General features: G+C 36.4%; 2 protein-coding genes across 2 annotated transcripts; both read left to right on the top strand.

Moving 5' to 3' along the window:
- Window positions 1-1,442: 1,442 nt before the first annotated feature.
- Window positions 1,443-20,662, top strand: LOC120772885 (atrial natriuretic peptide receptor 1). The gene is made up of 16 exons (XM_040101737.1): window positions 1,443-1,482; window positions 5,407-6,094; window positions 7,026-7,137; window positions 8,011-8,176; window positions 10,167-10,241; window positions 15,020-15,296; window positions 16,421-16,530; window positions 16,621-16,806; window positions 16,892-17,148; window positions 17,212-17,327; window positions 17,435-17,513; window positions 17,580-18,226; window positions 18,298-18,625; window positions 18,691-19,030; window positions 19,085-19,355; window positions 19,788-20,662. Exons 2-16 carry the CDS (start codon window positions 5,689-5,691, stop codon window positions 20,006-20,008), a joined length of 3,591 nt encoding a protein of 1,196 aa, XP_039957671.1. The 5' UTR covers window positions 1,443-1,482; window positions 5,407-5,688; the 3' UTR covers window positions 20,009-20,662.
- Window positions 20,663-23,365: 2,703 nt separating this feature from the next.
- Window positions 23,366-26,608, top strand: LOC120772565 (fukutin-related protein). The gene is made up of 3 exons (XM_040101252.1): window positions 23,366-24,780; window positions 24,859-24,975; window positions 25,048-26,608. The coding sequence occupies exons 1-3, from the start codon at window positions 23,950-23,952 to the stop codon at window positions 25,882-25,884; spliced, it is 1,785 nt and encodes a 594-aa protein (XP_039957186.1). The 5' UTR covers window positions 23,366-23,949; the 3' UTR covers window positions 25,885-26,608.
- Window positions 26,609-26,966: the final 358 nt, after the last annotated feature.

Here is a 26,966-nt window from a genome sequence, read left to right as displayed (position 1 = left end):
AGAGTAATAGCTGCCGCCGTACGCCAATGATATTGTTATAATTGGCCTCAAGAACCGCGCCGTTAGTTCTTTTTTTTGTCAAACTGGCTAAGGAAGCGAAATGGTCATCGCATCCGCATGGGATCCAACCTACGTCAATGCTGGAGCTACTTTTGAATGAGCAGGACACTGAAAAGTCAAATCTTTTCTCGATGAACAAAGGCTAAACTCTACAGTCATTCCCTTCCAGTTATATCGGGCGAAAGCACGTACAATGACAACATTTCATTAGTCCGCGTTAGAGCTTTTTATATGGAGATTGTACTGTTGCCTAAACAAGCCATGTATAATTTCGTGAAAATATCTCGTTAAATAAAAAAGTTGTCCATCCGATATTGGCGAATCCAACAAATGAGTGGCTGCTTGTGGATAAAAAGACGTGTGCTAAACGTTTGATCGATAGCTCAAAAACTAAATTGTTGCTGTTGATGTGACGATTATCCAGTGCCCGTTAAAGTGGTAAGGTTCAGAAAAGCTGTATCGGGGCCATCCAATGGTAGGCCCAGCAAACGTTCTGTTTCGACGGGGCTGAACTGTTTCGAGAGGCGTGTCAGATGTGAAGGGTTAGCTGGGCATGCAAAGAGATGTTTAGAGTTAAACGGGGGCTCGTTGCATGCTGAACTTATATTTGGTATGTCGGAATTTAACCTGCTCCAGTATCCATAACGAATCCACGCAAAACTAAAGCGACTCAGCTCGCCAGGCTCATAGGGTCTCGGACGTTTCCTTCTGGATGTTACAAACTTCGTAGCAAACTTAATATACCTTGTCCAGGGTGTAAAAAACAGTATTACTTCAATTCTACTAAACATAACTGATTTCACTTCAAAACTGAAGTTCAAGTTCGCGCATCACATCCGAAACACCGATCCATTCATTACAACTGAAATGTACGATTTAGTGTTTAAATTATCTCGCGAAGTCAGCGAGTCAAGCGCTGCAGGAAATGTAGTAATAAACGGTAGCATTGTTGTTGCTTTATTTTTGTTGTCACTAATGCCACTGCTCCTTTGCATAATTGTTATTGCCTTGGCTGTGTGTATTTATGTAAATCCCTTGCTATGTACATACATATGAGCACGAGCGTGTTTGCCAACTGTCGCATGCTGCTTGCCGCCACACGCTCACAACAGCGCAAATCAGCTCATACATATGTACATACATCCAAACAGACATATTTTCAAGCGAAAGGCAACAAGTGAGCGATTAACCAGCGCGTCGCACAAGAAAGCGAAAGGATGCGCAGAAACATTTGCACGCAGCCGACAAACGAAAGAAAAAACACTCGCTTAAGTTTGCATATATGTGTGTGAGTGTGTGCAGCCCGTGCGACCAAGTGCCGTTGGCATATAAAAGCGACGACAGGACGCGTTCGCGGCTCATTTGTATCTTGACTCTTTGGACGGCAGCAGCGGCAACAGTACGATACGCGTACACAACTAGGTATATATCGGCGGTAAAGTGATAAATGAACACATACACACTCATACTTATTTATTTGCAAAGCAGTGTGTTTGTGTGCGTGCAGTGATTTCGAAAGTGTATGAGCCGACATGGAGTTGACGAGGAATAATAATGAAATACTCGCATATAATTTGTTGACTTTGAATATTATAAACACATAGGCACACACGCACCAACACTAACATACATGTGTATGTGGCTTGCTTGGTGGACTGTTGTGGCAACAAGTGTTTAAGTCGACACGGCGTATGAGCGACGGCATGTGCAATTGCGTGTGTGCGGTGTGAAACGGTCGAAGGAGCCAAATGTGCTTGGCTTGTGGTAACCGTTGAAGCAAGAAGTTTTCACTTTGCGCTTAGAAAGCAGCGACAAATGTAATGAAAAATCTGTATGTAGATAAGTTATAAATATGTGCGCCTTGTTACAATGGCTACGGCACTCATGTCATGTGAAGCCTTAAAAGCACTGCAATTTGTGTGAAATACAGTTAAGTGTTTGGGAAAATCACAAAAGAGATTTTATTCTTGTCGTTGTCGATTCGCATGCGGATTTGGTGGCTCATTTGTGCTCATACAGAACAAAAGTGTAAAAAATAAATTTTATTCTGTGTAAAAAACGACATTTATTTGAAGTCAAAATAAGTGGGAAAAATTACTTAAAATAAATAAAAAAAATTGAAAAATTTTTTGTTTGGACAAATTTGAATTTGTGAAAAATATTTGTAAAATTTTTTAATAAATATTTTTATGTTATATATTTGAAATAAAAGATAATAAATATTAATAAGTAGAAAAAATTAATTAAAATAAAATAAAAAAATAATTGCAAAAATTTTTAATTGAAAAATTTTTAGTCGTGAAAAATATTTGAACAATTTGTTTTAAACTTTTTTTTTTATTAATTTTTTAAATAATTTTTTTGAATACATTTTTTTTTAATTTGAATTAATTAATGATTTTTTTAAATTTGATTAATTAATTAAAAATCACTTTTTTATAAAAAAGCTTATTAATTTAAACTGGCAATAAAAAATTAAATTAGTTACATTAAAAAATATTGAAATTGTTAATACAACAGATATGCATACATACATATATAGTATATTTACATACCTATATATAACAGAGGTTTTTTAAATATAAGATTTAATGGCAATTTATTTTAAAAAATCCCAAAAAAAATATTTGAACAATTTTTTAATAAATATTTTTTTATTAATATTAATTATATTTTAAATTTGATTTAATTTAAGAAAAATTAATTTATTGAAAATTTATATAAAAAAAGTTTATTAATTAAATCTGGTAATAAAAAAGTTAAATTAGTTGCACTAAAAAACTATTTTAATTATTGGTACAACAGATATAAATAAATATAAACAACATTTTGAAAATAAATAATTATTAAAAAAAAAATTTAAAAATAATTGGCTATAAATTTTAGATTTAAAAAAACGCCTTTTATATTTATTTTTAAAATTTGTTTTAAAAAAATTTCCTTAAAATAAGTGATTCATTTTTTAATTCGAAATTAATCTGACGATAAAGAATTAAATCAGTTAATTAAAAAGCATTTAAATTATAAAAAAAGTGAAAAATGCGTTACGAAATAAAAATCAGCAAAAAATAACAGAAATAATTTAAAAAACAAAAAAAAAATTAAAAAAAATTATTATTTTTTTTAACTTTTATTTAATATTTATAATTCACTAAAAAAATATAATTAATCGGACAATAAAAATTGTAATTCATTAAATTAAGAACTTATTAAAATTTTAAAAAATTCAGTAGATATTAATTAAACTTATATTTATAAAAGACATTTATTAGGATCTAAAATCAATATAAAAAACTAAATTAAACTAAAAAAAGACTTTTGTATATTTTTTAAATAAAAAAATTTAATAAAATATATATTTCAAAGTAGCTTTAATTTACTAAACTGATAATTAAAAAAGATGTATTTAATTAAATTAAAAAATTATTCATTTAGTCAAAATTTTGAAAATTAAATGAATATTCAATTTATAACTATAACAAACATTTATTTAAGCTACATAGAGTTAGAAGGTTAAAAAAGCGAATTTTCCAGAATTTAAATATGGAATTAAAAAAAAAAAACTGAAATACTATTTTTTAATATTTTTTCATAATTTAGTAAAAAAACAAAAAAATATTGAATTATTTATTTTTTAATATTAAATTATATTAAATTAGTTAAACTATAAAAATATTTGAGACTAGCAAATCTAATATAAATTTATATCTAATAAATTGCATTAAATCACATAAATTTTAAGTAACTGCCCAAAAACAGAAAACTAAAAAAAAGCATGGAGCAAAATAAATTAAAGTGCCAGCGCTGAAGCTTTAGAAACGGTAAACGCAGAAAACGCTTTAATACTGAATTAATTTCAGATCTATTTAATTCAAAAAGCTTTATGTTAAACAGTTAGTGCTGAAAGTGCTGAATTTAATAAGGCAGAAGTAATTGAGTTGTGTCTTAAAGAGAAGTGGAAAGTTTTGATTTTCGGTGATGTCTTCTAAAAAAAGTTAAAAAAAAATATATAATAATAATAATAATTAATAATGAAAAGTGGTAGATGGAAAAAAACTAAAATGTAGTTATTGAAACTGAAAATATGTGAAAAATACGAAATGACTACATTTAAGTGCAATGCATGAGAAAAAAAATCGTTTCGATAATACTAAAATACTGAATTTTCGAAAACCTTATGGGGTTACGGCATAAACGATATTGGAGAATTTTTCAGATCTGATTGCATGCAAATGGTTCAAACAAGTAAGGAAGGGCTAATTTGTTCCAGAGGGACGGACGGTCAATAAGGAGTTCCATTTGGCCGTATTGAGGCATTTGCATGAGAACATCCGTGGAAAACGGCTGTAATTGTGGAAGAACAATTCATGGATTTTACACGATGAACGTGTTTTTTTAGTCGATCGACGAGATAGAATAAAAAATCGCTGAACGAGTTGAAGGCCATCCCAAAGAGAGCTTATGAAAAGTGTTTCGAGGGCTGGAAAAATTGTTGGCATAAGTGCCTATATAACCCTTATCTATCTAGATTTGTTTTAGGTGGTACATATAACCGTTAGCTGAACAAAATTATTATACTCTGTAACAATATGTTGCAAGAGTATAAAAAATAGTGTATGTTAAATTCTTAATTGCCTTTTAAAATCTGTATAACCTGACAGATAAGAGGTTTCTGAATCTAACAGGTAATATCCTCACGTAATTCAGAAAAATTGTGTTTTTTGTGATTTATTTTTATCGAGAGACATTTTATTTAATAAATGAATAAATAAAAAATATTTCATTATAATTCAATGATCTTTAATAATCGGTGAATCATTTTGAAAAATTTTGGATACCTTTAAACTTCTAGCCGATCTCCATGAGGACATACAAAAATGTGGCTGGCTGCGAGGAAGATTTCTCGACTTAAAAATATCTATTATACAAAAACCAAAAAAAAATTATTATTACTATATGTAGATGAATACAGGTCGAAGGACTAGCTAAACTTTGATTTTTGAAAAAGTAGTATTTTTTCGTGCATTATCTGAAGATCTGTAAGGTCAGGAAGATCTAACTAGGTCGTGTGGTAATTTAAAATCGATTGGTCCAGCCCTTTCGGAGAAAGTTTCCTCACCAACTCAAAAAACAACGTTTCGAGGAAATCGCGTTTAAAGGTTTGGTAAACGAAGACAATCGAATTACCATATACTAACAACAATAAATTTTATTATTCGGTGGAATTGAATTTAATTGAACGCATTTCCACTGCACCCTTTCAACCACATCCAGAAAAAGTTTAAATACTCTCTCTCTCTTAAGAACTAACTCGTTTTCTTTCTCTGTCTTCTCTAACTACAATAGATTATAGGTTATCTTACGAAATATGTGAAATAACAATTGCAAAGCAAACAGCGACGGACGATAGAGCTAGCAAAATAACAGTTTCAATAAACGTTACTCTTCGCCACACGTGTGGATGCCACAAATGTGGCGCAACACTACACCACTCCCACCACTGTATACCGCAGATACAGCAACATAGTCTCGCATAAACAACTCAGACCCCACTTGACGCTCTCTACGCACCCCACACTAAACCACCAGCCTGTCTCCCCCCTGCTCAGCGCCAGCGATTATTCCACCATGCACGCATTCAGTTTGAACACACACACCAGCGCCTTAATTGCCGTGAGCGTCTCTTACCTGCTGTTCGCGCTGCACACCTTAGCCTACCACGTAGACACATTGACGCCCGCCACAGGCAAAATCCCGACAACACATACAACCGTTGGCACACGTAAACTGAATCACACGGCTTTGCTGGATATGTCGATCGACATTGCGGTCGATCCGCAAGCGAATGCAACTGTGGTGGCGTCGACATTGGCAGCGTTGGCGTTGAATTCCAATGAAATTGTCACCTTTGGCCCTGACAGTGGATATGTGTACGAAGACCGGCAAGGTCATGTGGTGAAGCGCGAGAACATCGAGTACGATTTGACCGGCTTGCGCGTGTACAATGTGGGCGTGTTGATGGCATCACATCTTGGTAGGTTTTAGGGGGGAGTTTAAGCTCATATGGTATATGTAGTATAAGTTCACTGTTTGGTAAATCAGTGATATGTTAAATGCTAGCTTTAAATCGTGGAGTTGCCACCAGGGTAAGGATTTTTTTTTATTAAAAAAAGGATTAAAAATTAATTTTCATTTCCGAGTTTGGGATAAAAATTTTATTTTTTTTTGAATCAATTTAATTTTTTTAATTTTAATTAATTAAATTTTTTTAATTTTAATTAATTAAATTTTTAATTTTTTTTTTCATTTTTTCAATCTAGCTTTTAATTCAAATTAAAAAAATTGGAACTTTTAATTTTCAATTCCAAAATCAGAATTAAAAATTAAGTTGAACGACCACTACTATAGAGTACGCAAGCGAAGAAATGTAAATTCAATAACACTAATTTTTTAATTTTTAATTATAAACTTGGGATTCACAATTTTTATTTTTTAATCCAGTATTTGTGACTACAACTTTTTTTTTTTAATTAAAATTAATTATTAAAAAAGTATTTAAAAACAAAATTATAAAAATATTATATTTTTTTCTAATTCTTCAATCGGGTATTTGGTACTAGAAATTTGAAAATTAATTTTAATTAGGATTTTCGGAATGGAAAAAAATATATTTAAATGTTAATGGAATCATTTTTTAATGTATTGTATTTATAATTTTTATTTATTTTTATTAAAAAAATTAATTAAAAATTAATTATTTTTTTACTTATTTCTGTCTTGCTTTTTTCTAAATTATTAAAAAAAGTACTTAAAAACAAAATTATAAAAAAAATTATTTTGGTTCTGAAATTTAAAAACAATTATTTTTAATTAAGATTTTCGAAAAAAAAATAAAAATTTAGTAAAAATAAAAATTTATTTTTTTTAGTTTTAATCAATTACCCTATAACCTTCTTTTATAAAAGATTCGCCCTTCGATCTGGAGCGCTGTGGACCTGCCGTGGACTTGGCATTGGATGTAATTAATAGGGAATTTTTGAAGCCGCATAAAATCAAATTGCGCAAAGTGCAAGCAAGGTGAGTGCAAGTATTACGAAACGCCAGCACTGTAACACACACGCACACATTTACACAAACACATTTTAAGAGGGAAAGCAATCAAGTTTTATGCGCAGCGCTTTTAATTGGCGCTCGCTTTAAGAAATTAATACGGAGTGAGCTTGCCGTCAATGTCTCCACATACCAACAAGCAATTCGCCGAATGTGAATGCATATAAAGCAGCGCAAATCAATTGTTACTCATACGCCCCGTGGCGCATTTCACTACAAATTATGTATTTCCATTTGCAGTTGCATATTGAGCGCTCAACTGGGGAGTGTTTTATTTACATTGCAATTGCTTTGTTGCCTTTTTATGCTGAGACATGCTTAGTCCTTTGTAATTGCCGGATTTTATAATTGGAAATGCATAGTTTGTTGACTTGTGGCCTTCAAGAGAGTTGAGAATTGCAGATCAGTTGCGATAATTGCGCTTTAATTAGTGCGTTGGCTGGATGGGGTGCACAAAAGACTAAAAAAATATGTAAATGAGGGATTTTAAGAAAATTGAAATTGGAAATATTTTTTTATTAAACTATTTATTGTCAAAAAGTATTGATTTTGGATTTTGATTTTCAGTAAGTGTGGGTAAATATCTAAGTGAAATAAAGATAATCTTTAAATGTTAATAAAATTACTTTTTAATATCACCATAAAGATAAGTTCAATACTATGTACGTTTAAATTTTTATTTAATTATTACAACTTTATAATAAAAAAATAGCATAAATAATTTATATTCTGCCTCATATATAAGATTTTGTTACTAATTACCCAGTCTCAATGTTCTATCTAGCCACTATTTGCAAATATATACTATTTGCCTCTAATGTATATATTCTCTCCCTTCAGTTACCCTTCCTGTTCCGGTGCAAAGGCGCCTGGTTTGGCTGCTGACATGCATTTTAAGGACGACGTCATAGCTTTTATTGGACCTGCATGTGCATTTGCCTTGGAACCGGTGGCACGTTTAGCTGCCTATTGGAATTCTCCGATCATTACCGGTATGGGTGATCAGGTGAGCTGCAACTATTAATGAATTTAAAATTTGAAAATATCAATTTTTATTTTAGTAGCCCACTTTCTTACTTATATAACGATAAAACAAATTTATTTAGCTAGTTATAATAATATGTATTAAAATATGATTATGTTATGATTTCTTATTACCGAAAGCAAGCAAGTAACTCAAATGTTACTCATACGCACTGTATGCCGTACGACCAAATATACATACATTTCGATACAACGAAAAAAGCATAAAATATCTTTAAAATAAAGGAGGATAATCTTAAAGCGAAATAATTGTTAAAAAACTGACTTTGTCTTTTTACAAAAATAACAATAAATAGATTATCAAATTTATATAATTAAAAAAAATATATGAATTTTTCCCTTCCGCTTTTTTGCTCTTTATTCAATGCTTTATAAGAAGTGTTACAGTGATCGGATTTAGTTCAAATAAGCGCCGTTTCGTTCGATAATCTGTTTTCATTTAGACGGCAACTTCATAATACCCCCCTCCTTATTTGCGAAGAACTCGAACAGCCACTTTTCACAAGCCTCTTTTGAATTCAACTTTACACCACCAAGGGCGTTCATCATGGACAGGAACCGGTGTTAATTACTTGGCGCTACGTCCGGGCTATATGGTGATTGCAATAAAACCTCCAATCCGAACTCCCGTAGCTTCTGATGAGTCATCAACGAAGTGTGTGGTCTGGCGTTGTCCTGGTGCAACACTACACCCTTCTTGTTGGCCAATTTTGGACGCTTCTGGTCGATCGCCTGCTTCATGCGGCCCAGTTATTCGCAGTAGATGGTAGAAATAAGCGTCTGGCCATATGGGAGCAGCTCATAGTGGATGATTCCCTTCCAATCTCACCAAAGACACAGCAAAACCTTCCTGACCGTCAATCTCGGCTTGGCCACTGTTTGGGACGATTCACCGGCCTTCATCCACGACCGTTTTCGCTTGATATTGTCGTATGTGATCCATTTTTCGTCGCCAGTTACCATCCGCTTCAAAAATGGGTCCAGTTCATTCCGTTTTAGCAGCATATCGCAGGCGTTGATTCGGCCCAGAAGGCAAATCATGCGGCACCCAAACATCAAGCTCTTTTGCATATCCAGCCTTCTGCAGATGGTTTAAAATGATTTGGTGACTAATTCCCATCTTCTGGGTGATGTCACGAGATGCCACATGCCGGTCTAACTCGATGTTTTCCATGATTTGATCGGTATTCGTCGTCACAGGTCATCCGCCGGCTTATCCATGGTGTCGTTTTCACCCGCTCTGAATTGTCAAAACCGTTCCTCCGCAGTTCGAAGTGATAGAAAACCATTCCCCAAAACACCATTAATCTCACGGAACGTTTCTCTAGCGGATTTGCCTTTAACGAAGGAAAACTTTAAAAGAGCGCGAAATTCGGTGTTAGTGAACTCTATCATTACACGTCTATAACTGTTGAACACATTATCCAAACTAATCATGCATAGCGTCGTTTTGTAGGTTATATCAAGACCTTTCAAAGTTGTATAGTATTGCCAGATACGAGCACTGTAACGCCTTATACATAGCTGCGAAATTCAAAAGACAAAAAGGCGGAAGGGAGATATTCGACAACCTAATATTATGATAATCTAAAAATAGTACGGCAACTAAGTAGTAAATAAAATTAAATTTAAGTACAAGTAAATAATGCACGACAGACATGCAGTACTGGTGTCAGTAGGATTTTTTTTTCACAAATTTTATATGTTTTTTTCAAAAATATTTTACAGTTCGGTACTCGGTGATTTAACCGCAAAGACGGTCCTTATTAAAATTAAATAGTAAAAAAATATTTTTTCAGTTATTTATTTAATTTTTTTTTAATTAAAAATATTTTTAATATTTATTTTCTTTTTATATAATATGTTTTATATAGTATATTAATACACATAATAATTAGTAAATATATTTTCGTAAATAATAAAAATATTTTCATGTAAAATTTCTCACACAGCCACCTTCTGATGACGAACTAACGGTAACATCTGGCATATTAGGAAAAATTCATAAATGGAAAAATGAGAGCACGGTATGTTATGAAGTGTACTTAACATTTTAAAATACTAGAATGTATATTAAATATTAAAATTTATTATTACTTTTTTTTCAAACAATTTAAGTCAATATTTTGAAAATATAAATTTTTTTTTGTAATTTTTGTTTAGGATTGCTTTATATATGCCCACTAATAATTGAAAAGAACAATATGTATATGTAAATGAGATAATGGAAAATCCAGCATGTATACCTAAGTCTACACAGAAGACTTCTGCCACAATTTTATTTAGAAGTTTAAATGTATAAAAATCGTAATGTTTCCTGCATTTCTATAAAATTCTCATGATTTTTCAATCACCCTGTATCTATAGTTTTCATAATAGTACGCAATGCACGTAGGTCATATGATTCTTCTATGCAAACAAATGTGAGTAGACGTGCTTATAAATCTGTATGTATATTATAAAGGTGCTGCACACGTGTATGAGGCAAGCTTGGCATGTAAAATATAAATAAATATACGACATACAGTATTACTCACATAATTGATCGTCGATTTATCGATTTTCGCGTAAATTTGAAGAACTTGCTCAGTTAAAAATTTTCGTTGATTGATACCCATAATACCTGGAAGTTATCCATATATAGTATAAGTAATTTGGCAGACTTTTCAGTTAAACAAATATGAGTGAATTGATAACTGGTTGATAACCGATATGAACATAACTTTTGCGGAGTTATAAACTACTGCTTTGTGTTGCCAAAAACACTTGAAATTTTGTCTAAACGCTTATGTAGCGACAAATCGCTTTCAGTTCATATCATGTTGGATCCCTAACGAAAATTAAACGAAAAGGAACCGATAACCAAGTAACTCTGTCCGATATAAAGCTCTACATTGCTATTGCCGATATTAATTATTCGGTACTAATTCTACAAATATTGAGAAAATAGTGCTATTTTTGGTTGACATAAGAAAGAAAGCAGAGGATCCGAATATTTCTTATGGAAGATCTCAACATATTTCGGTTAATGTTTTGGTTAGAAACGTGTCAATGGTAGACACGTAGTACAGGACCTGAGTCTCTGACGAAAACTCTTTTCGAGCAGAGGTTACAAAAGAGACGTTTGACAACGTAGCTTAGGACCGCACATTCAACAAACTTGTCATTACTAGTGACGAGACGTGCGATTATGACATGGAAAATGGTCAAACATCTAACGAATGGCGCTTCAAAATAAAAACAAAAATCGCTGAATGAATTGAAGATCATGTGGTGTACTTGAAAATTTAGTTTTTTGTTGGTCCGGTTCAAATTTTATTAAATGGATATGAAGCATTACCACCGCGAGATATAATTTTCAATAACTTTATTAATGGATTCGGTGGTGAATAACTCTTTACGAAAAGGATTAACTAATAACAGATCACGGGCTTATCGCCAAGATTCAAGTATAAAGAAGACATGGTTAAATTTTTCTCAAATTTTCAGTTTCCGGAAAAATTATACCTTTTTAAAATAATTTTCTGTGGAGCGACCTCAGCCACATTAAATTCCTTGGGAACATCGCACACATACACATACATAATAAATGCGTATTACACACCAATATATGCGCACTTAATGATATATGTATGTGTGTGTGCATATGTGCTGTGTGTGTTACATTATAGCAGAATTCATTAATCGCCTTTGATTTTTATTTCAACTCCGCTAGCAGCGAATTCCCAGCGGTAAGCGCTGGCACATGCTGCGGCAACCGCTATTTGTGGTAATCTACAGGCAAGCGCTGTCATTGCCATGGTCAGTGTCAGTCAGCAGAAGTCAGCCAGCCAGCTGCGAGCGCTACGACAAACTTACCGCCGCACCAACTTGGAAGGCCACCCCCTAGAACTCCGTTGACATTGACATTTCGCAATTTGTATGAAATAAAAGGCAAAAGAAGCAAGGAAAAAAAAGAAAGTAAAGGAAAATGGGGAAGACATAATCAAAAAAAGACAACAAACTATTTGTTGTTGGGCTTTTGGAATTTGTTTGCGCCGCACTTGAAATTAGTAGCGGCCAACCGTTAGTTTTACATTTGCGCACGTGTGATTGAAGAGTTGAAAAAAATTAGATACACAACCGCACATATACCGGCATACACACATATACACGCACTTTCTCTGCTTGTTGTTGTTATGTTGCCTGCGTAGTGACACTTTCTGCCTAAGGTCACTTACAGCCAACTTGCGGCAGTAATTTCCTGTCTTCCAAGTGGACGAAGCGTTGGCTTTGCGGCCTGTCGGAATTAACTAATTTACCTTATTCAGCGGTTAGACTGAGTATTTAAGTATTTTTTAATTAATTAACTTTTTGCAGTGTTTCATTATAAGTACACTGACTCAAGTGGCGTTAGGCGCTGGGGTAAGCAAAGAGCGGCACTCGTTTAAAGAAGAAAGATGATGCAAAGTTGTAGCAGAAAAACGGGACGCAAGCAGGAGTATATATCTATATATATACATACATATTCGTACTCATCTATTTGAAGTTGTATGCGCAAGGGAGTCTATTGCAGTGCTTTGCTCTTTTGCAACAATTAAGCTGTAATTTATTCTGCTTTCATTTCATTGTATTTGTATGCGACTGCTGGAGGCAGTATCAACAGGTCATTTGTGTCGACAATCCGTGAGAAGACATACGATTACTGTGATTATGCCAGACACGACATTTAAGCAGCCAAAAGTCATTTCGTTAAATGATGAAAAAATTAACTTATGCTAGAGCTGGCAGTGCTTTAGGATTTACATTATTCACATTTGGTATGAAAATTTAGTAAAAAACAGATCTTCATAAGGGAGGGCTAAAGCGTGTCTATTATTGCCAGCTCCGTCATATTTTTCCAATTTCTAATTAATTCACAAAATCTATAGTTTCGAAGAATCAAAACTGGGATTCTAAAATACTCATCCCAGTGCATCCTTATCGAGTTCTCTCCATATGAAGGGCCATCTGTTGTCTTGATATAAATGAAATGCTTACAAAAGTAGCTTGATTATTTAGTACTGTGAACAAAAAATAGTAAGACTTTTTAATCTAAATTTCACTTGAAAAACAATTCGTCGAAATATTTTTTTCTGGGTTGGTTTGATTGTCAATGACACCTGTGTGTGGTGCACTTCAAACTCCTCCCGACCGGTCAAACTGTCAACAATGAATACTATTTGAGTGGCATGCGTTGTTTGCGCGAAGCTATTCGTAAAAAGAGGTCGGAATTATGGGTTGATAACTGTTGGTTTTTGCATCACGATAATGCACAGTCGCATACTGCAATGATTCTTCATAATTTTTTCACCAAATTGCCAACCAATATCGTGCCTCACCCACCTTATTCATCTGATTAACCTCCGTCCAGCCATTTAGCAAACTCTAACGCTCCATGGCTCCGGGGATACCGTTTTGAGTCAATTGAGGACATTAAACGTGTATCACTACCCGCATTGAAGGATTTCTGAGATTTCGAGGATTTGAAAAAATGTTGACAAAAATGTATTGGCTCCAAGGGGGATTATTTTGCGGAAGAATAAATTAAGAATTTTAAAATTACCAAAAAAGTCTTACTTTTTTATTGCTTCATAGTTATAACTTCCAAGTATGTCAACCAATAAGTGTTTGATAGCTCCGTTAATGAAGATAACATCGAAAAGTTAAGAAAAGAAAAAAATCAATAGTGCTCAAATACCGTCATGTTGGCATCAGAGAAGAAGTAGAAGATCTCAACATCACTTACGGATCGAACCAACACATTTTGATTGATGTTTTCAATATAGAGCATGTAAATGCCGAGGATCGCTACATTTGTTATTGGTGACGAGGCGTGGGCTTATAAATACGACACCGAAACCATTCAACCATCCAACGAATGCCGCTCCAAAAATTTACTGAAACCGAAAAACCAAAACTGAAGGCCATCACAGCCGAAGCCTTTAAAAAGTTCATGAAAAATTTAACTAATTTTTGGCATGCTTGTATTGGGTCAGAAGCCAATCCACTTAAAAAATTTACGCAAACATGGGTTCTTATGGCTTCAGAGCTGTTTTTCACAATGGTCAGATTTCAATTCATCTGGAGGTAGTACGGATATGATTAGAGAATTGGAGGTCACATTACTGAAGCGATTAGAGATGCTTCAAACATATTAGCCTGAGATTCTATCCCACTTTTCAATGAACACATACTTTTTTTGAATAGATTAGATTTTAAAATCAATATTTCCAAATTTATACTGATTCCTGGTAAAAATTAAACCGTAAAATTCGAATTTAAATCGAGATATTCGAAACGGTTTCTGTCAGCATTTACATTGAGCAAAATAAACCAGCATAAATTATTCATCCAGTGTTTTATTCCTTACACCTTTGAAAAATATTCCATTGCTGTCGATTTGGTGCTCATATTATTTAAGTCAATAAAAGTCAAGAGTTCTTCTAAAGCTCCTTTTTGGTTGCGGAAACAATTACAATATTTTCGTAATGTCGAATAATTTCTTACGTCGTGTAGTTTTGTAAAGGCTCTCAAGAGCACTGGAAAGTATCTCATCTGCTACCGTTTAGTTGACATTTAATATTCTTCAACCAAATAAGAAAAATAGTAGATCTGTCAGAAAAGGTCAGCCACTAATAACACTAACAAGCAACGTAGAGGATTTGGGTTATCCTTAAAATAATAAAATATTGCATTGGCTATTACAATAAATATACACTCACATAGAGCTTGTAGAAAAATTCATAAACCATAATGATATTATCCTTTTGTATTCAAATTGCAGGGCATGTTTAAAGACAAGAGCAAATATCCCACACTTACGCGCATGTCTTATTGCCAGTGCCGCCTTAAATTGGTGTTTGCCAGTATTTTTCGGCAATTTAAGTGGAAACATGTGGCATTGATCATCGACCGCTCGGACCTTTTCTCCCTAACTGTGGGCAAGAATTTGGAGTATGGACTACGACAAGAGGGTCTACTTAGTTTTGTACGTGAGTTGAATGGCAATGAGCAAGAACCGTATGAGAATTACTTGAAGGATGCGAGCATGTATGCAAGAGGTAAGTGGTACGGGCAATAACATGATTTAGAGATTTGTATAGCTAGATAGAGTCAAATTATTATTTATATGAATTTTTTGAGTTTTGATTGTGAAATTACGGTCCTAGATTTGTCATTGTTTGCCGAGAGACGACCACTATTAACGAACCTTTTATGTTGGTCGAAAGACAGAACGAATGGACTTCTTCTTCTTGTTACAACTTTTTCAATTACCCACACAACCCAAAGTAGCACTTGTTGGCAAAAGTGGTTCTGCGTTGGATTTCAGGGCTGAAATTGTTGTTGGTGACTGTTTGTTTCATAGATCATAGGAGATATTCTGTCTTGTGCTTGTTCACAACCATGCCCATCAGCTTCGCTTCTTTATCCAGTCTGGGGAAAGCGCGGCGCAGTTGTTGAGGCCAATGATATCAGCATCAGCCGATAGAATTTTCGAGCATTGCCCCTGTCGGCCAGCTGCTAAGCTCTTCATACTGACGCATTTTGGTCTCTTTCCTTTTTTGTCTGCATGTGCACTTCTCTCTTCAACTTTCGGCGATAATATCAGTCTTTACTTTTACGAGGACATCAATCACCTTCTTAATTTAGATAAGGGACATTTCAGGTGCATGCCCTAAAATCATAGTCCGTATTACGTTTGCTAAGGTCGACATCAAAAGTGGGATCTTTCATGCGCGGCTGTTGTTTCTTTTTTATTGGGAGTGTTTTCCACGTGGCGGGTCCCAAACCTCGCACAACCTAGCTACGCGAGTAGTAAAAAGTTTTATACACATTTATGTAGCGAGACGCTTGTTTCAAGGACCGACGCCCGCTCGCAGCCGCACCCCTGGTAAGCAGATGCTGCAATTAGACTTTAGCGAACCCTTAAACCGAACTGTATTTGATTCTGACCTTTACGAAGAGATATACTACTAAGATCTTCAGAAAGATGTGTAGAAAAACATTTCAGTTTTTTTCTGGAATCGTTTTGGAATTATCCTTTATAGAGAACTTTGATAAGGGCCACGAATACATTATCGATTGTTGTGGACAACAAGATTTGTGAGATTGTTCGTTTAATTTTTGCCGAACTCCAATTAGGAAGTTGAGTTGTATTTATCCTTTTTTCTTTTCTTAATTTCAGTGGTCATTTTATCCTTGCGCGGCTCGTTAGTTCGTAAATTTATGCTCGCCGCCTATACACTGGGTATGACGAATGGCGATTGGGTCTTTCTTGATGTCGAAATATTTCAGGTAATTAATGAGATTACGCCCTAAGCATGCCCTCAAGCTAATACAGGTCTTTGCATGAATTTGAATGACTATATAATCACTCTGCCACAGAGTTCCTATTGGGGTGACCACGACTGGGAAACGGGCGATGCGTTGGATAGTCATGCACGAAAGGCCTACGAAGCGTTGTTACGTGTTTCGCTGTTGCAACCTACCAATCCGGAGTATCAAGGCTTCGCTGATAAAGTACGTGTAATGGCCAAAGCTTACAACTATTCCTTCAGCGATGGCGAAGAGGTGCGCTTTTTATGAATTTAAGACATGTCTATAAAATTATGGTTTCATAAAACATCTTTTTTCTGTGGATTTGCAAAATTGTTAGGTGAACTTTTTCATCGGCGCATTTTACGATGGCGTTTACTTGCTCGGCATGGCCTTTAATGAAACCCTGAGCGAGGGCGGCGATATACGCGATGGCATGGCCATAACACGACGCATGTGGAATCGTAATTTTCATGGCATAACTGGTCATGTGCGCATAGATGATAACGGTGATCGTGATGCTGATTACTCCATATCCGATTTAGATCCGATAAATGGCAAATTTGAGGTGGTGGCACATTATTATGGACTTCATCGGTAAGTAGTCGGAGTGAAAGCTTTTCGGAACAGGAAACTAGATTAATACTTCTTTTTAAATAGCGAATATTCAGCCGTGGCAGGAAAGAAAATACACTGGCCTGGTGGACGTGAAGGTCCACCACCGGATGTGCCACGCTGCGGCTTTTTAGGCAACGCGCCGGAATGTCATGGAAATGGTGAGTTTATGTTTCGAGATCCATAGGATTTCGAGATTCACTACAACTAACAACTCTTAGATATTAATTGAGGAACATTAAGTAATCTAGATCTCTTATTTACATAGAGTTAATTATCATGTATGGAACATTTGCATTCGCAATTTTCTTCGGCTTTTCCTTCCTGGTCGTTTACTTGATGTGCAAGTGAGCTCTGCGAATGTTTCGGAATATTGAAATAAATACAAAAATTAACATCAAATTCCATTTTAGGCAAATGAAACTGAATAATGAACTCAATAACATGTCTTGGCGTGTGCGTCCGGACGAGGTACTACTTGAGGTGGGCAGGCTTCATGGCAGCAAAGTTGGTCTGCAAAAGCTCAATGTGGAGAACTTCTCACTGCAACAATACGATATACATTCTGGGCGCGCCTCCATCGCCAGCTGCACCTCGCTGCCACTGACGCAAGTTTTCACCACCATTGGTATCTTTAAAGGTGAGCGTGTTGCTATCAAGAAGATACACCGCAAAAAAGTCGATATCACACCAACCCTCTTGTGGGAGATCAAACAGGCGCGTGATGTTAGTCATGAGAATACCGTACGCTTTGTGGGCGCCTGCATCGATTTGCCACGCCCCACCGTGCTCATACTAACCGAATACTGTCCGAAAGGTAGCTTGAAAGATGTGCTCGAAAACGAGGCAATACAATTGGATTGGAACTTTCGCATGTCACTCATACATGACATCGTTAAGGGTATGGCCTACTTACATAACAGTGATGTGCAAGTGCATGGTAAATTGCGCTCGTGTAATTGTCTCATTGATGGACGCTTCGTGTTGAAGATATCAGATTTCGGCTTGCGCTCGTTGACCACGCCGTCGGAGTTCGTGAAGGACCTGAATTATTTTAACAGTAAGTTTTGCTGGCATGATTGTCAAAACGTATAGGGTCTAAAGTTTTGTACTTATTTCAAACCACACAAGAGTTCCTCTGGATCGCGCCAGAATTGCTACCGCTAACCGTTCTACCTGGTAATCCGGCCACACAGAAGGGCGATGTCTACTCATTTGCTATAATATTGGAAGAAATTGTCGTGCGTGGTGGACCCTACGAAATGATACGTCAATTTATGGATGTGCAAAATATATTGAATCGCGTTGAGGCACATGAATCACCACCGTTTCGCCCCTTTGTGGGTCAACTCGATTGTCCACCCGATGTGCTTGATCTGATGGAAAAGTGTTGGGCTGATAACCCAGAAGACAGACCGGCATTCGCGACAATCCGATCAACTGTGCGCCTAATCATGAAGTGAGTACTAGGATATCAGAACACCGGATATAAAGCGACACATTCTTTCTATTTCAAAATTAAAGAGGCTTTTGTGAGAATCTAATGGATGACTTGTTGCGTCGCATGGAACAGTATGCCAACAACTTGGAAAGTTTGGTGGAGGAGAAGACGGAACAGCTGAGCATGGAAAAACGACGCACCGAAGAGTTACTGTACCAAGTACTACCGAGACCTGTGGCTACACAGTTGCTCGCCGGCGAAATGGTACAACCCGAACAATTCGAATGTGTGACAATTTACTTCAGTGACATTGTTGGTTTTACTGCACTTTGCGCTGAAAGCGGTCCCATGGAGGTGGTCGCCTTTCTCAACGATCTCTACAGCACATTTGACCGCATTATCGGTTTCTATGATGTGTATAAGGTGAACTTTTAATTCATAAATAATCGTATGTTTTTAAATTAACTGCTTTATAAGGTCGAAACAATTGGTGATGCTTATATGGTGGTTTCCGGTCTACCTGAACGTAATGATGATCATGCACGTGAAATTGGGCTGATGTCACTCGCCATCTTGGATGCTGTCAAATCGTTTACCATACGTCACAAGCCGGATTATCAGTTGAAAATTAGAATCGGCATACATGCAGGTCCAGTTTGCGCGGGTGTTGTGGGTCAAAAGATGCCACATTATTGCCTGTTCGGCGATACTGTGAATACGGCGTCGCGCATGGAGTCAGCAGGGTTACGTAAGTTGCAAAGAGTTTTGTAAGTATAAAGTGAAGTTGTCCAAGATATTTTAACCATAAAATATTTGTGGTTATCAAAAGTAACAGCTTAGTTCGATATTAAAGAAGCGATTAGATGCATTTTGGTTTTGTCTAAAATCGACATTAGCGGGGCATAGATAAATGTGGAAATATACAGTGATGTTCCAGATCCCATAGTGTCATGAAGCTGCGCAAAATGAAGGGTAGTTTCGTCTCAATGCGCTCAATGTTAGTACGTTTCGATAAGCTTCTGCCCCGTAGTGTCCGCACTGCTGTAAGCGAAGTTCTACCATAAAATAATAAAATTTTTACTGAACTGGTTTTTCTTTAGACGACAGGGCTTATAGTTCTGTATAAAAAATACAACTCTAATGCTCGTATACTACATCTATTCCTATTTCTCATTTGCAGCACTGAAAATACATGTCTCCGCAGCGGCTAAAACAATTTTCGACAAATTTGGCACCTTCCAAATGGAATTACGCGGTGATGTGGAACTAAAAGGTAAGGGTACAGTGACAACTTATTGGCTATTGGGTTGCACCGAACCGGATCCACGCCCACCAACACCACAAAAGAACAATAACGGTGAGGTACCATTCCCCATACTCTTTCCAGCGATTGGGAAATAGCTCTCAGCTGCCGAAGAGCATGAATGTGCGATCTCCGAATTTTGAAATACGCTCAATTGTTACCTGTTCAAAGTATGCGGTTATACACACAAAATTATATAAACTTAAGCAGCCTGTTGTTAGAATATACTTGTGTTGGAGAGTTGGTTCTACTGTGGAGCTACTCCAATGATATATTTATTCATTCCAGTACAAGTCTCTGTGTACCTAAAATTTTGTATTATTGTGTAGTGAAATCATGCACATGCAGTATTTTGTGTGTCTACTCATAACTGTTAAATGTACTGTAGTATTTGTTTGTAAGCTTCTACGCATTGAGCTTATTTGGACTGAGCTTTGAAGCTATAAGAAGTAATAGTTGGTTTATTGGAACGCTCATTTTATTATTTATCAGATGACGCTGGAGTACAAAGTGCTAAAGTAAAGAAAGATATCTTTAAGCAGCGAAGTTATATTGAGAACAAAAAATAAATGATTCTATTTATCCAATGAGTACAATGGAGTGCTCACTTAGAATATTATATTTATTAATTACATAGCATGATAGTATGGAATTATGCTAGTCAATACAAAAATTTATGTGAATGTATTTATGTAACGTCAATGTGCTGTGAAAAATATACAAATTTTAGATATATGTACGATGATGTCAATGTTTACACAATTTAATAAACATATAAAGTATAAAACTGATAGTACAAATTGATAGTAGAACATATTTATAGTACATAATGTGGCGCTGCGAACTGAGCGTGCTATTCGCAACACCGTCACATATCTTGAGATCCAGCATTCATTATAATATTCGGCCGAATAGACCACGTTCAGCATATAGTGAAGAAAATATATAGGCTGTAGCTGAGAGTGTACATGAAGACCGTAGAGAGTGGATTCGGCGCCGTCCGCAGCAACTCGGACTGACGTATGGGACGACGTGGTGCATTTTACGTGAAGGTCTTGAATTGAAAACACACAAAATACAGTTTGTGCCAGAAATGAAGCCGCTCGACCTTTCCAAGCGACGTCACTTTGCTCTATGGGCTCTTGAAAGTTTCATGAAGATTCCAAGTTTTCCAGACAAACTTTATTCAGCGATGTTCTGGCTCAATGGGTAAGTAAACGTGCAAAATTGCCGCAATTGGAATGAAGAGCAACCAGAAGAGATTCAATACATGCCATTTAATTCAGAACAGACAACGGTTTTACGTGATATGTAGGCCGGTGGAATCATTGGTCTATATTTCTCCAAAATTGATGGCCGATGAGAATGTGAATCGTTCATCCACTTCTATTAATGACGATAACATCGAAGGTGTTACAGAAACCATGTTTGAAAATTGTGGTATTGGCATAAGATGGTAGCAGAGAAGCTGAGTATATCGTATAGATCGATTCAACACAATTTGAATAATGTGTTGTATGAAGCTTGTCAAGGGCAGACTTGTACCAAAAATTCTGAATTTTTGCAAACAAGACATCGAGTAAAAGGCGCAAAAGAGATGCTTGACAACGTAGCTGAAGACTCTACATTCATTAAACGCTACATCCCTGCTGACAAGACGTGGCTTTATTAATATGACGTCGAAACCATTCAACAACATACCGTATAGCGATCTAAAAATGAGCCGAAACCGAGAAAACCAAAACTCGGTGGAGATACTGTAGGTCATTCATGAATTCAACTCTTTTGGTTAGCATTCCAAAACCGAGTGAACGTCTCACTTGGATAGCTGAAAAGGCCGACCTTTGCGATGCCGACAACTACTAAGCAGAAATGAATAAGAAGTACAGACTGGAATTCAATATTTCCGTCGACGGAGTCAGAACTCCGACCGTAAACCATCTTAAAATTTTAGGAGCAGCACTCGACAGTCTGCACTCCGTCACTCCGCACACAACCTGCCACTAAAGTACAGAGCCGCAACAAGATCCGGAAATCGCTAACCTAAGATTTAAACCTGCCAATATACCATACCACGGACAATTACAGGATGAATCCTGATGTCTCTCATCGAGCACAAGTAAAGGAACATAAAACTCTCCTCTCTAAGCAATTCCTTTTCGAGTGTTTTCGTAGAAATCATTACTGCCGCCACCTGCTTGAAGAGAAACCGTATCCTAGAAACATTAGGAGAACATTCCTCTAATGCGTCGACGATATAGAATCATACACCAACCAAATTTCGGCCGCGACGTGAACCTATGTACACTTTCACAGGCTTCGTTCCAGTGAATAGCATACTTGGAGACCAAACACTATCAATCGCGGATCAAAAGCTCGAGTTGCTGTGTGAAACAAAAGTGACCCAAGCGCAGCTTCATTCTGGATACTGTGTCAGGTTAAACTCCTACCTATCCAGAATAGACTCTGACATACTCAACTTATGTCCGGCATGTAACGAGTCCCCGCACGACACTAATCACCTCTTTGCATGCTCTTCAAACCTAACTCACTTAATCCATTTCACCCTTTGGTCCGAACTTGTCGAAACTGCTCGTGCCCTGGGCCTTCCGTAAGTAACCTCGATGACAACTATTTTGTTACTTTCTTTCCAAAGGGGTTCTAGATAAACGCTACCATAACAACAACAGGTATAGATGAAAAAAGTCTCATATAACAAGAAAGCGCTTTGATTCGTTCTGAACTATTTTGGCGTGTCAATATATTTCTAAGTTGGACAAATGACTTCACATTCTCTGACAATTCATTATTTAACTTAAAAGAAGGCTATTCCGAGTGAACTCTCTAACATTTGCATGAAAATATTGTTTACGCTTTTCCAAGCTTGTATGGTCTCAAATGAGGCCTGAATGCTGTTGAAGATGATACTAAAAAAATTAAATAAGCTTATTTTTGTTGTGAATTTAAATTATGTTTTGTGAGTGTTTTGACTGTTATTTTGTGAGCTTATGGTATCCTCAATACATACCCTTCAGGAAAAAAGCGATTTTTGTACTGCAATGTCGAGAAATAATTACTGGTTTCGACGACTTTTTGACTTTTTTGAACGAAGAGCTGTAGTTACACTTTTTTCAACTATTTGAAGATTGGAAACAGAACACATTGAAATAATTTCTAAGGAGTCACAACCTTTAATTACCCGGCTCCTTAAATTATGAATACGTACCATGTTACAGGGGTTTGTTTTTACACAGCTTGTCCACACAGCTTAACACAAAACACCACCAAAGCACCACTAATGATGCACTGTGCTTTCGGCAACAAAGCTTTAAGCTTGCGTCACTGTGCTTAAAATACAGGTTTTCTTTCGTCCTTTCGTTTACACAGTATTTTTCATGCGTGCCTTCTTTGTTATGTCCTTTGTTTATAACAATAAATAAAACATTTCTTCGCACATTAGTATACAGCGGAGCTGTCATCCCGTTATCCTTGCTACAAGTGAGCTTCCTGTCAAATGAAACACAGAAAATATGTAATGTGTGTAAGTTTTGAGTGTGTGAATTTTATCAGCGTGAAATTAGTAAATATAAAATGTGTGAAATCATTACAAAGAAGCTCATAGATAAAATGTTGCATAGCCGCAACGGAATGTGTTAATCTACAACAATGTATATATAAGTATAGTTTAGCTTTAGAGCTAGAGAATATACCTGCTAATTGAAAGTCCGCAGAAATCCAAAGTGCTTGTAGCATAGTAGATAGTGAATGTTTTATTTCATAGATACCTAAACATACCAAGTAGTGGAATCCGTAGTGAAATCATGTGCATTGCGACCCCCATCTGCTCCGCGGGCTGGCCCAGTCACCTCAATCGCAAATAAAATATTTAAAGGGAATATCATAATTTGACCTCGCTTTGAAGTGGGTGTGTGGCAGAAAGAAATATTTTTCGCCAATTTGACGCACGCACACACACACACACACTGAAACACAAACATACACACGTACACTTAACTCGCAAATACCCACCGTTTGCAATATGAAAGTGATGCGCATACGCCACGCGAAACTAATCGTAGCCGTAGTGGTCATAGCCAATCTCATACTATTTTATTACTCGTGGAAGTCGACCATTTGGAAGAGTCTCACCTCCACGCTCATGCCCGGCGACGCAGCAGAGAGCGCCGCGTCAGCTGATAGTGAGCTCGGCGGCGTTGGTGCCGGCGCCGCAGGACGTGGCGTGGGCAAATCGCCGCGCGATAAGCTCAAGAATGCAAACAAACATATACGCAAATCCATAACGGTTGTATTTCGTAGTTTTTATAATTTCGAAAATGATCTCAAAGCATCCATTGACAATCTGCTCGATATTGTGCCGAATTTGTCGGTGTTGGTGCTATTGGAGGGTACACCCTATCCACCGGTCATCTATGAGCGCAACATCACCGTCACCAGCGGCGAGGAGAACACTGTGCGCTTCATCAATCTCGGCTTCGATGTGCGAAAGACACCGGAGCAATTAAATGCGCTCGCGGCCATACACACGAAATATGTGCTATTCCTGCCGGATAGCGTGCGTTTGACGAGTAAAAATCTCTTGCAAAAGATTTTGCGCGAAATCAATTCGGCCATGCCATTGGGCGCTGGCATAGCGGCAAGAGCGCCGCTCAAGGCGGGCGAAGTGAAACATCAGCAAGAGGCGCGCGCCTTGTTGCCGCCTGTAGGTCCAGAGGAGACGGTTAGACGTTTGGTGATAGTGCCGTTCGCCGGCAATATGAAGTCGTTTAGCAGTTGTACGCAAATCAACTTGGATCTACCCAATTGGACGATACAATATGTGGCGGTCAACAGCAGCGACAAGTGTGACTTGGTGAGTGGCAAGCAGAAAGCTGTTGTTTTTCGATTTTTATAAATATATATTTATATTATTTAATTTTCTCATACACAGTATTTGCAAAAGCATGCCATACTCGTGGATGTGGGCGTACTCAAGGAGCTGCCCGACCCATTCGTCTCGCCATTTCCCGAAATGTTTTACATACAGGCGAAATTGGCTGGCATTTCTGTAAGCGCAACAATTATAATATAATTTTATTAATACCAATACTTTCAACTTTAACTAACTCGCTTTTTACAGAAAACTGTATTCCCACAAACCTTCCAAGATGGACGCCGACTATTCGCTTCGTATCATACGAAACAACGTCGCACTGAGATACGACGTCGGCAGTTTAAGGAACTATACAAGAAGCTTCAGATCAAACGTATCATACGCCGTTCACATAAAGTCATCTCGAAGAGTGATACGAAAGAGAGCGGTGGTGGTGGCGGCTCACATCACAATCTCGTACTGGATACACAATTTTCCTCATCGAACTTCAGTTTGCCGCTGGTAACGGAAATCGATTTAATCGGTTGTGAACGCACCACAAAATCTTGTGTCGGCACTGTCTATAACAATCGGCCCTTCTACATTTATTTGGACAAACATACGCCCCCATGTTGCCTTGACAAACTCAAAACGACATTCAATCATGTACTCGAGGAGTTCGAGAATGTCGGCATACGTTATTGGTTGGACAATCAGGCCTTGCGTACAGCCATCGAGACGAATCATCTGCATCCGGATGCTTATGAAATCGATATCAGTTTTAATGTCAATGATTTGGAGCGTTCGAATGCGATGAAAAAGTCCCAAAATAAACCATATGTAGACAATGAGGGCTTCTACTGGATTAAGGCCACGGATGGGCATTATTTTAAAGTGCAATTTTCGAAAATTAATCAAATCGGTGTAAATTTATTACCATTCGAAATCAATGGTAATGAGGTGAGACCAAGTGGATTTTTCGGTTGGAAAGCCAAAGAATTCTCCGCCGACTATCTGCATCCGATGTCGACGGTACTGTTTTTGGGCAAAAGTGTAATGTGTCCGAATAATGTGCGAGAATTCTTGGACTTTAAGAATGTGTAATGCAGTGATTGGCGAAAGGAGGCGGAAGAAACACCGCCATGAAGCACTAAACATACAAATGGTATTAGAAGCGTTGATCTATTGAAGCACTCTCGAGATCTTACATAAAATAACACAATGTGTAGTAAAAATCACCGAAAATATACGTCAGCGGCTATTTAAGAGGTGTGGCTCATTAGAGACTGGCACTTGAGGCTATATTATTTCAAATTCATATCCATTAAGTTGTCTTCAAGATATATTCGCCATTTTTAGATTGTTTAAAGCAAATATAAATAATATTTTTCCATCAGTACCTTCATAATTCATGTATCTCTCGTAGTCCAAAGTGCTTCAATATATTTTTGATCTTCAAAAGGAGGTGGAAGAAAGATTGTTTTAGTTTTGCAGAAAACTAAACAAATTTTGCAATTTTATTGCTTTGCCGAACAATGACGTTTGGTGAGTGTGTAGTTCGTTTGAAGCCATTCGTCAGTCCCGTGTTTTTTAAAACCACACCTCGTAGAACCATGCGCAAAATATGAGGAATTAATAAAGACCAAATAATTGTACGAATTATATTAAAACAGAGCTAAAGGGATTTACATAGAAAATATAAGTGTGACTTTACTTAAACGGAATAAATTAATCGCAATGATCTCTAAAGGGAAAGAATTATAAAAATAAAGATACTGAGGTTAAGTATGCACCAAATTTAAAAGATTTTAATGGAATTGTATATAGTAAATACATACACACCTACAAATATTTGTAAAAATAAAAATTCGGAATATACACACTCATTAATATATACATACATACTTATAATGCTAAGCCAAATTAGACAAATTAAGCGAGTATGAAAGACACATCTACGAAAAAGAGTAACATTAAAGATGTCACAATATATAAGTAATACATGTTATTATTTTTTAGAATTCATGCTTTAAACCAAAGAAGCTTTAACATCAGCCGATGAAGCAGTCGTTAAAAAAATTTACTTTTAATTGAATGATTGAAAAAGCCAATGGAAAGGCAATAGTATCAAATCATAAAACAAAATACTAAATATAACAGTTTAATAGGCAACTCAGTTATGCTCG

Source organism: Bactrocera tryoni, chromosome 3, assembly GCF_016617805.1.
Source record: "Bactrocera tryoni isolate S06 chromosome 3, CSIRO_BtryS06_freeze2, whole genome shotgun sequence".
Classification (NCBI taxonomy): Eukaryota; Metazoa; Arthropoda; class Insecta; order Diptera; family Tephritidae; genus Bactrocera; species Bactrocera tryoni.
This window is presented reverse-complemented; position numbering and strand designations above follow the sequence as displayed.

Coding starts and splice junctions, on each gene's coding strand:
- LOC120772885 (XM_040101737.1), top strand. CDS start 5,689: ATGCACGCATTCAGTTTGAACACACACACCAGCGCCTTAATTGCCGTG. Junction 16,807..16,891: donor CCTTCAGCGATGGCGAAGAG/GTGCGCTTTTTA, acceptor CAAAATTGTTAG/GTGAACTTTTTCATCGGCGC. Junction 17,328..17,434: donor GCCGGAATGTCATGGAAATG/GTGAGTTTATGT, acceptor TTATTTACATAG/AGTTAATTATCATGTATGGA.
- LOC120772565 (XM_040101252.1), top strand. CDS start 23,950: ATGAAAGTGATGCGCATACGCCACGCGAAACTAATCGTAGCCGTAGTG. Junction 24,781..24,858: donor GCAGCGACAAGTGTGACTTG/GTGAGTGGCAAG, acceptor TCTCATACACAG/TATTTGCAAAAGCATGCCAT. Junction 24,976..25,047: donor CGAAATTGGCTGGCATTTCT/GTAAGCGCAACA, acceptor CGCTTTTTACAG/AAAACTGTATTCCCACAAAC.